The following is a 10,564-nucleotide window of genomic DNA, read 5'->3' as shown; positions in this document are numbered from 1 at the left end:
ACCACAAGGGGGCAGATGCTCAATGCAGGAGCTGCCGAGCTGCGGTGACTTGGCAGTGGCGGTTCTCAGGTGATGCATCTGGAACCAGAGAAGAGGGAGCCCAATTCCAGGGTGCATCACCAGAGAACCACCCTCTCGCAATCCAGGACACCTCAGGGGATGTCGGAGAGCCAGTTTTGGCCCGATCCCCGCAGGTCAGCCTGAGGGACCCCACCTGCTGGAGGGACCCCGCTCACTCCGCAGATGCCCTTTGAGCTGAGGCGGCTGCATGTCATCAGAAATGGCTACGCGTGTCAGTGCTGACACGCGTGTCACAGGTTCGCCATCACTGGTTAGACATTCTGAATCGGTTTTCTTGTGCTTCCACACGGAGGAGACAGGGACTCTGACCTACACCAGGAAAGAGCTCCATTCAGTCCTGCACATGGGCTGAGGGATAGCAACTTAATGTTGTGGCAAATAGACAGGAACGGTGCCGCTAGTGGCCAGGAGCACAGTGCTGTGCCGCGCCACCACTGCCTGCTTCCAGGACACTCGTCACCAAGAAGGAAGTCCCGGTCCACGGAGCAGTCACTTCTCACTCCCTCCCTGTTGCCCCGGCGACCACTAACCTGCTTTCTGTTTCAGTGGATTTTCTGACTCTAGGTAAATAGAATCATACAATAAACAGTATGTTTTAAAGATTTGTCCTGTTCATGGATCAGCAGTTCATCCCTGTCTATGGCTAATAGTCTATTATATGGATCTACCACACTGCTTATCCCTTCATCAGGGGATGGACATGTGGTTTGTTTCCACCTTTTGGCTGTTAATAGTGCTGTTGTGAATATTTTGTGTGCAAGTTTTTGTTTGAACACTTGTTTTCAATGCTTTTGAGTAGGGAATATACTCAGGAGTAGAGTTGGTGTGTCATATAGTAATTCTAAGTTTAATTTATTGAGAAACCACTAGAACTGTTTTCCACAGTGGCTGCACTGTTTTACACCCTCCCCGCCCTCCCCCCCCCCCCCCCGCCCCAGCAATGTATGAGGCTTCCGGCTTCTTCACATTTCCACCAACACTTACTTTCTTTAAAGAAAAGGTGTGGGCATCTTAGTGGTGTGAAGTGGAGTCTCACTGTGGGTCTGACGTGAATTTCTCTAATGATCAGTGACGCCGGGCATCTGCTCACGTGCTTATCGGGCATCTGTCTTCTTTGGAGAAAGGGCTATTTTAGTCCTCTGCCTAATTTTGAATTAGGTTGTTGGTTGTTGTTGAGTTGTAAGAGTTCTTTATATATTGTCAGATATGTAATTTGCAAACATTTTCTCCTGTGGAGTCAGTTCACTTTCTTGATAGTGTCCTTTGATGCACAAAATTTTAATTTTGATGAAGTCCAGTATTTCAGATTTTATTTTTATGGATTGTGCTTTGGGGGTCAAGTCTGAGAACTCTGCCTAGACCCAGATCCCAAAGATTTTCTCCTATGTCTTTTGCTAAAAGTTTTATAGTTTTACTAGAGGCCCGGTGTATGAAATTCATGCACGGGGTGTGGCGGGGGGGGGCGTCTCTCAGCCCGACCTGTACCCTCTCCAATCTGAGAGCCCTCAGAGCATGTCCTGCTGACGGCTTAGGCCCACTCCCTGTGGTTCTCTGCTCTCTGCGGTGCTTGCCTGCTCCACACCATAGCAATGGGCAAGCAAGCCCTGCTGGGTCCTGCCTGCAGCTGCGCTTGTCTGCTCCCGGGTCGCTGCGGCAACAGCCAAGCAGGCCCTGCTGGGTGCTGCCTGCAGGCCCACTTGCATGTTGTGGGTCGCCGGCAGCTACAGCCAAGCAGGCCCTGCTGTCTGCTGTCAAGCTGCGCCGCTGGACCCACCCCCAGGCCAACCCTGAGGTTGCCTGTCCAGCCCTGCCTGGCTCCCCGGGCCCCACAGTAACTGAGGCCGCTGGGGTCTGGCCCTGCTTCCCTCTTTGGCCCTTGAAGCAGCCTCGGTGGCTGCTGACCAGGCCCTCCCACAGTGCAGGTGCATGGAGGCGGGTCCGGGCTCAGGCGCCGCCCCGATCCGCGAACACTGATGGGGGCAGGTCTGGGCGACACCGCGGCTGCCGCCACCGCGCGAATGCTGATGGGGGCGTGTCTGGCGGGTCTGGGCCTATCCGGCCGTTGAGAGGCCACCCCGAGTCCCGCCCCCTAGCTTCCCGCCGGCCCAATTGTGGGCATAGCGGAGTGATGTTTATTTGCATATTACTCTATTATTAGATAGGGTGTTTTATATTTAAGTCCGTGACCCATTTTGAATTGATTTTTATATAAAGTGTGAGACTTCGGTTAAGGTACTTTTTAAAAAGCCTATGGATAGCTAACCACTCCAGCATAATGTGCTGAAAAGTCTCTCTTTCCTCCATTTAATTGCTTTTGTGCCTTTATTTTTATTAAAAATCAGTCGGATGCTTGTATGGGTCTCTTTCTGGGTTGTCTCTTCTGTTCGATTAATCTATCTGTCTGTCTCTCTGCCATAGCACACAGTATGGATTGCTGTAGTTGTGTAATAAGTCTTGAAATTAGACAGCCCTCCCACTTTATTCTTTTTCAGAGTTGTTTAGCTACTCTAGTTCCTTTGCCTCCTGTAGGATAGTCTTGTCTATAACTACAAAAAGCTTGCTGGGGTTCAGTTAGGTATCATCTTACACCTGTGTATGAATTTGAGAAGAATTGACATGTTTACTATTCTGAACATCCCAGTCCTTGAACATGGTCTCCTTCTTCAGGTACTTAGTCCTTCTTTGAGTTTTCTCATTAGCGTTGTGTAGTTTCTATCACACATGTTCTGAACATGTGTTGTTAGATTTATTCCTAAGGATTTTATTTTTTTGAGTGATTATAAACAGTGTTTTATTTTTAATTGTGCCCACATACTGATTTCTAATATACAGAAATACAATAGACTTTTATATGTTTACTAGTATGTTGTATCGTGTGAGCTGGTTGAACTCATTGATTCTAATAATTTTTTTGTAGGCTCTTTGGAATTTTCTACATAGATCATCATGTACAGTAGTCCCGCTCATCTGTAGTCTCACTTTCTATGGTTGTGGTTACATGGTCAATCATGATCTGAAAATATACATGGAAAATTCAAGAAGTAAGCAATTCATAAGTTTTGATTGCACGCATTCTGAGTAGCATGACGAAATCTGAGCCGCCCGTCTCTCCTGGGGTGTGCTGTGTTGCTCCCTGCCAGGTAGTCAGCAGTCCGGGTTAGCTGGTGGCTGCTTCTGTACCACAGGCCTGTGTCCTAGCACCATTATTTCACTGAGTAAAGGCCCCAAAGTGCATACAGAGAGCTGTCAAGTGTGTGCATGCCTTGGTGAAAACATAGAACATGTAAAAGTTGGTACTGTCTGGGGTTTCAGAAATCTGTTGGGGGGTTTGAATGTATCCCTCATGGATAAGGGAGGACTACTGTAATCTGCACATCGGGGCAGTGTTATTTCTTCCTTTCTGAGATGAATGACGTTTACTTCCTTTTCTCGCCTTGTTGCACTGGCTGCAACGCCCAGCACTTTAATATTGGTGACAATGGGATCCTTTCCTTGTTCCCAATCTTAGGGGGGAGTTACCTTTCACCATTAAATATAATGTTAGTTGTAGGTTTTTGAGGAACTTCCCTTCTGTATTAGTTTTCTATTGCTTCTATAACAAAGTACCACAAATGTAGTGCCTTGAGCCCATGCAAATTTTTATCTTTTAGTTCTGGATGTGAGAAGTCCACAACGGGTCTTTGGGTTAAAATTCAAGTATAGGCAGAGCTGCATGAGGCTCTAGGCATGTATTAGTCTCCTGCGGTTGCTGTAACAAATTACATAATCGAATGGCTCAAGAGAAACAGAAATATACTCTCGTCCAGTCCGGGAGGCTAGAAATCAGAAGCCAGTTTCACTGGGTCAAAATCAGAGTGTTGGCAGGGCCACGCTCCCGCGGAGGTTCGAGGGAGAACCCGTTCCTTGCCTCCTCCAGCTTCTGGTGGCGGCTGGCATTCCCCTTCTGAGGCGGCATTACTCCAGCTTCTGCCTCCATGGTCACATGGAGGGCCTCTTCTAGCGTATCCCTCTCGGCCTCTCTCTTACAAGGGCACATGTGATTGGGGTTAAGGCGCACACACACAACCCAGGATAATCTCCCCATCTCAGATCCTTAACTTAATCACACAGGACTAGGCCCCTTTTCCTTCGAAGGCAGTTGTCATGGATTGAATGTGTTCACCTCAAATCCACACGGTGAAGTCCTAACCCCCAGCACCCCAGAATGTGACCTCATAGGGAATAGGGTCATTGCAGATGTAATTAACATGAGATTATACTGGGGTTAGGTGGGTCCCTGATTCGATCTGACTAGTGTCCTTATGAAAAGACACGTGCCATATGAAGAGAAGACACAGACATACACGGTGTGAAGACTCGGAGAATGCCATCTACAAGCCAAGGGACCTGAGGCCGCCAGACACTGGGAGAGCGGCTGGGGGCGGATTCTCACTCACAGCCCCGCAGGAACCATGCCTGCCAATGCCTGGATTTCAGTTATAATCTTTGCTTCAACCATCAAACATAATTAGAAAACTCAGGAGAAGGAAAGTCTATCGTATTTACCCGTTTTTCCTTATGTTCATTTACCTTTCCTGATGTTGCAAGGTTCCTTATCTTTTCATCTCCTTTCTATTTAGAACACTTCCCACCATCCCGCAGGGCAGGTCTGCTGGTGACCAAGGCCCTTCATTTTCCTTCAGTCTGAGCATGCCTTCTCCTCTCACTCCTAAGGCACCTTTCACAGGGTATAGAATATTGGGTCGCTGCTCTCTTCGTTCAGCACCTGAAAAGCACTGCACGGCATCCTCCTGCCTCACAGTTCTGCTGAGAGACGCGTCACTCAGGGTACTCTCCCCGAGGGAAAGCCGTCACCTTCCTTTCTCTCTCAGGAATTGTTTTCTTTGTCTTCCATTTTCAGAAATTCAGTTATGATGCCTCTCAGCGTGGATTTCTTTTGGTTTATCTGGTCTGGTGTGCTCCGCTTCTCGAATCTGTAGGTTCACATTTCGCCAAATTTGTGGCGTTTTGAGCTGCTATTTGGTGGAGTGCTTTTTCAGCCCCGCCCTCTTCTCTCCTGGGACCCCGCTGACAGAAACCTTGGGTGTTTTGTTAGAGTCCCCAGCGGTCCCCGAGACTCTTCATTTCTTCCCGTCTATTTTCTCCGTTGTTCAGATCGGACAGTGTCTATTGTTCTGCCTCCGGTTTGTGGGGCTGGTCTTTCTTTTCCATTCTGCCTCTGAGCCCATCCACTCGGGTGTCATTCCGGTTCCTGTGTGTGTCGGGACAGCCGGGCCCGCCGGCGATGGGCGCCTGTCCCCGCGGCGGCTGGCAGCGTCCTCTTCTTGCCAGGCTGCCCTTCCTGTTCTTCGGCTGCAGAGCGCAGGCTTGTGTCCGGCTCCCTCTGGGCTCCGGTGTTTCTGCCGGGGTTCCCATTGTCCTCAGTGAGAAGCACAGGGAAGCGTTTGTCTCCTTATCTTCCTGGAAGGAGTTCGTTCACTTTGATGCTGTCGCTCTGCTCTGTGAGCCACAGTTCCAGTCGTTCCTTATGGCGCATTTGCTGTGCAGAAATGTCTGTTTTTTATATAGTTGAATATATTGATCTTTTAAAAAGCAGAATTTTGTAACATGCTTGGAAGCAACTTTCTCATACCAAGTTTATGAAAAAACCTCCCATTTTCTTATAACTTGTTTGGGTTTCTCTCTCTCTCTCTTTTACCATTTAAGTAAGCACGCCATCTGGAGTTTATTTGGTGAAAGTAGGGACAGGAACCTCCCCCCCCCATGGCTGCCCCGTAATTGTTTCATGGTGTTAGGGACTCTACTTTGGTCAATGCTTGTTTATAAGTGTTCCCTGCACCTGAGACCTGGGAGGAGCAGCCACAGGCCGTAGAGGCTTCCCTGTCGCAGAGCCTGGTGCCGGGTGGGCCAGTGGAACTGCAGGCACACTGGGCTGCTGGCCCTGTTTGCAGGGAGCCAGTGGGCACCAGACACTTCAGGTGCAGTCGTGGTGGCCAGGCTGACAGGCTGTCCCTGGAAGCGCTCCAGTGGGCAGAGTTCTGGTCCCTGCGCAGCTGTCTCAGCCTCCAAGAGTGAGGCCCAGCGATAGAAATGGCCGATGGGGCAGGGAGCACATGGGGCGAGGCCTGTGAGGGCCCGTCTGCCTCATGCTCCTCTACACAAGGCAGGAGGCAACACCCCAGGCCTCCCAACAGCCTCCAGTCCCGAGGACAAGTGTGGGCCCCTGACCACCATGAGCCGGGAGAGGGTGCTGGGTGAAGGTGGGGCAGATGCTGTTGTTACGTGTGCCCCACCCCCTCCTCCTGAGGCCTCCCCAACCCTTTCCTTCTCCCTTCGGTCCTTCCGTTCTCTCCCTTCCGTTCTATTCCGGTTCCCATTTGTCCTGGGCTCAGAGCAGCAGCCCAGGTGCCCGTGGGAACTGGCAGGGGTCCCACCCCAGGTCCCAGGCCCAATCAGCACTGCAGCCGGGTCAGCGGTCACACAGAAGGCTCTGATGGCACCAAAGGGACTGACAGTGGCAACGTGTCCTGGTACAGCGTCTGCAGAAGGGGCATCAGTGGCCGAGGCGTCTGCTGCCTAGGAGGGTGCAGAAGCAGGAGCAAGGGAGCGGAGGCCGCCACTGGCCTGTCCGCCCCCCACTTTCAATGTGGCCCCCTCAGAAGCCCTGTGTTGGAAGGACCCGGATTCGGTGTTGTCTCTGCCATGAGCTGGCTGGCTGCTTAGAGACAGCTCCCCTGCTCTGGGCCTTGTTTCCGTCATAAACACAGCCGAGTGTTGGATCAGCTCGGCGATGGTTTCGAAGCCCTTCACAATGGAGTACGTCACAGGCTCTGAGGACGCCGGGCCAGGTTCCTGGGGTCCCCCCGGCGCCATGGGCTGGAGCTTTAACCTTTCTGAGCCTGTTTCCCTCTGCAAATAGGGTGATAACACCCAGAAGAGTGTGAGGGCCGATGAGACGGTTGCCTGTAAAGAGGCTGGCCAGCCAATGAAGGGGCCATCAGGGTCACCTGGGCCTTTGCAAACCTTTAAAAACCAGCCTGGCACCACCCCTCCTTCCCTGCCACCGGCTCTGGGAGCACCGCCCCGAGTCCCCACTGCCCTGGGGCTGTGCCGTGGGCCTTGCGGCATGGCTCCCGGCTGGTAGCTAGTTGTGTGTCTAAAACTCAACCTCCACAACCAAACTAAGTCCCCCAGGAAGACACTTCTTCCACAGCTCGGCCCCCACGCTGCCTTGTGCAGATGCCCCACACGTGCGGGCTGGCCAGGACGCGGCGGCTGTACCAGACGTGGCTCCGCCGGTGCTCTCACGATGCTCCGGAGAGCCTCACCAGGTGAGGTGGAGCCGACTACCCTCCCACTGAGGAATGTGGGCAGAGCAGAACCCCCAAACTCGCCCCGGCAGACAGCAGGGCTCACACCCACGTGTCTGGCCTGTGCGGCACCAGAAAAACACCAGGAAACATTCCAACCCAAAGACTCCAAACAGCAAGGCTGGGTTCGTGTCGCTCCGGTTTATTAGCTCCGTCTGTTCTACGTTTCACGTCAGGAAATAACAAAACCAACGCCGGGGCCCAGGGTGCTCACACGCCCGCGTGAGGTCCGTCTATGCTGCTGCACAGATCGGCTGTTTGGTACAAGATGTGTGTAATTCGGCAAATTGGGCAGATGAACAATTATATGTACAGTAAAGTAAAAGGGAAGTCATTCAAGTATCAAAATACAGAGACAGATTAAATAACATCTTTATTACAACTCATTCCGTCGCCACACCATTGGCAACAATGCTTTCCTGGCAGCCATTCTGCGGCCTGGCCTCCTCAGGACAGACGAGGTCAGACCAGCCTCCAAGGTCTGGGTGACTGCGGCTCCCCCGCCCCCGGGACCTGGCGCGGACGCCCCCGAGGGAGTGAGCGGGCAGGCGCGGGGCCCGCCAGAGCAGCTGGCAGGCAGGAGGGCCCGCCAGAGCCTGCGGCGGCGACAGGGCCACCGCTCCACGTCCCAGCTACACGGGCCCACAGTTCAGAGACGCGGAGACGGCTGCCACACGCGTGACCTGCACCGACGTGCAGAGCAGGGCGTCCGCTGGAAGCCTGCCAAGTCCTGGCAGTTCCTCCGGGGAAGGCAGTGCCGCCCAGAGGAGGGAAGGAGGCAGGTCCAGTCCTCTCCTTTTCGATACTCAGAAACAAATGCGTCTCAACACAAAGCCAGAGCCACAGCAGACCAGCCGAGGCTCTCAATAGGAAAATACCCTGAATAAATAAAGAACACGTAGCAGCTTCCAGGGAGAAACACCCACGTGACGAAGCGCGGGCCGAGGGGCTCGTCGTAGTGTCTGTTCCCTTCTGGCCTCGTGGTACCCCTGCCCCGCGGCCCAGCAGGGGCCGTTCCCCTCCCGCCTCCACCCTCGCCAACTCCTGGCAGAAAGCAGGTGCACCCTCACGGGAGCGGAGGGGAGTCCTCGCAGGCCCTGGAAGCGGCAGGAAGTCGAGTCAAACTCTCCACTTCCTGTTTAGTACCACAAAGTGGAGGAACCCCCCTCTACCCCGGAGGGGGCGACTGCCAGGGTGCGTGGCCAGCTCTCGGCAGGACACGGCCCTGCTTCCCGTGTCTGGCCAACCACAGGCTGAGCAGGTACCCAGGGCTCTCCTGCACCTTCCCTGGGAAAGACCCGCCACGCCTGGCCAGCTCCGCCTCACAGGAATCCCTCATTTCTGCTCCACGGGAGGGAGAGGTGTGTGTGTGTGTGGGGGGTGCGGGGAGATGGAGACACACACCACAGGTAAAAAGCAAAGCAAGCCCCAGAGGGCCGAGGGGCCGCGAGCTCCGGACGCCACCTGCCCTGAAGGCCACACGGGGAACCAAACTGCCCCTTCCCTCTCCTCCACGTGGAGCCAGGGAAGAGCCAGCAGCTGAGAACAGTCAAGCCAGGAGCTCAGAGAACCCGAGTGAGGCCTATCAGAGGCCTGGTTAGACAGACCACAAACCAGCAGGCAGCTAAGAAGCTGCCGACCCACTAATGCCCAAAACTCAGCTGCCTCTTCTTCCAGCTCAGCCCAGGCGCCTGAAGTCCCCAGAAAGCTCGTGGGCCGGGCAGCCAGGGCAGGGCTCTGACCGCGGCTAGGAACGGTTCGCTCGTCTCCAGCAGGACCTGGACCTTCCCTCCGAACCCCAGACGGACCAGAAGCCTCTGCTCCTGCCGGCACCTTGAAGGCGGGCCCAGGGCCAGGTGGGGACGAGAGCCGTGCTCTCAGGGACCAGAGTCCAACTCGGGTGGGTTTGAAAAGCCGACCAACAACACTTAGTCAAGGCTGCCCCTCGTGTCCCCCTTTCCTACCCACGGGCACTGCCTCCCGTCCGACCCACTGGACCTCCCAAAACCCTGTCCTGAGGACAGAGGCCGGAGAGACTGGCCCTTTCCCCGCCTCGGTTCCCTGTCCCCTCACCCTACAGGCACCTGTCTAAAGGCTGGCAGTTGAACCTAGAGGTTTGAGGCAAGTGTTAAAAGTTCATTTTATAAAAATTTTTTTCTATTAAAACATGTGTTCTGGACAAGTCACATCTTGACGCTCTGGGCTCCAGTCTCCTGGGATAGAGGCCCGCAGGGCTCCGAGCCAGGGCAGGAGGCGGCGGCAGGCGGGCAGGCAGCCAGGAGGAGGCCGGGCCTGGGGCTTCGAAGCTGCAGGCGAGACGGTGGTGGTGGAGGTGCAGGTGGCGGTGGCAGAAGCCTGAGCTCCCACACCTGTGTCCGCAGCACAGCTGGTTCCTCAGTGGCTCAGCTTGGCAGAAGCAAACACACGGGGGAGGAGAGGGTTAACCAGGGCCTGCACAGGGTGGGGACATGGAAAGGGGCCAGGAAGCAGAAAGGAGACAGGAAGCGGAACAGAAGGGCCCTCACGGCCTCCCGAGCACCCACTGTCACCTCCGTCCGGCTCGGCGCGTCTGCCTGGCAGGCACGGGACGGGCAGAGGACCCCTTGGTTTACCAACGGGGCTCAGTCCTGCAGCAGCAGCACCGCGCGTTCTGCGGGGCTGCGCCGTGTCCGCGCTCCCTGCGCAGCCGCCCGGCTCCTGCCGCCCGGCGGAGAGAGCCTCGAGGCCGCTGCCGGCTGCTGTGCGGTGAGGCGGCACAGCCGTGTTCAGGGAAGGGCCCGGGTGATGGCTGACTACACTGGCCCCTACACTGGGGACAAGGTCAGAAGACGGGGCGCCATGTGCAGGGAGGGAGCCTTCCTCCGCGATGAGCTAGACCCGGCCAGCCTGTGACTCTGGCGAAGGCAGGAGGGCCGGCCACACGTGCCACCCCTTCCTCGGGGGGAGACCCGCCAGGCCCGAGACCGCGGGGGAGAGGCGGGCCCTGCGGGGCGTGTGCCGGGCCGGGCGCGGCCGTGGCCTCACAGAAAGCAGTCTGGCCTGGTCCAGCTCGTCACCGAGCTCAGGGCCTCGGGGGTGGCCAGCACCTCGAGGGGAGAGACGGGCCAGCGGGA

The 10,564-nt window shown here is 55.1% G+C and overlaps 1 protein-coding gene across 1 annotated transcript in view; it reads right to left on the bottom strand.

Annotated features, from left to right (window-relative positions):
- Positions 1-9,573: 9,573 nt before the first annotated feature.
- The window catches only part of ANKS1A (ankyrin repeat and sterile alpha motif domain containing 1A), a 182,794-nt gene continuing 181,803 nt past the window's right edge, over positions 9,574-10,564 (bottom strand). The window contains exon 26 of the mRNA XM_028161275.2: positions 9,574-9,857. Coding sequence (XP_028017076.2) covers positions 9,854-9,857 — 4 coding nt within the window. The 3' untranslated portion in view covers positions 9,574-9,853. The remainder of the gene's footprint in view (positions 9,858-10,564) is intronic.

Source organism: Eptesicus fuscus, chromosome 10 (genome assembly GCF_027574615.1).
Source record: "Eptesicus fuscus isolate TK198812 chromosome 10, DD_ASM_mEF_20220401, whole genome shotgun sequence".
Lineage (NCBI taxonomy): Eukaryota > Metazoa > Chordata > Mammalia > Chiroptera > Vespertilionidae > Eptesicus > Eptesicus fuscus.
This window is presented reverse-complemented; position numbering and strand designations above follow the sequence as displayed.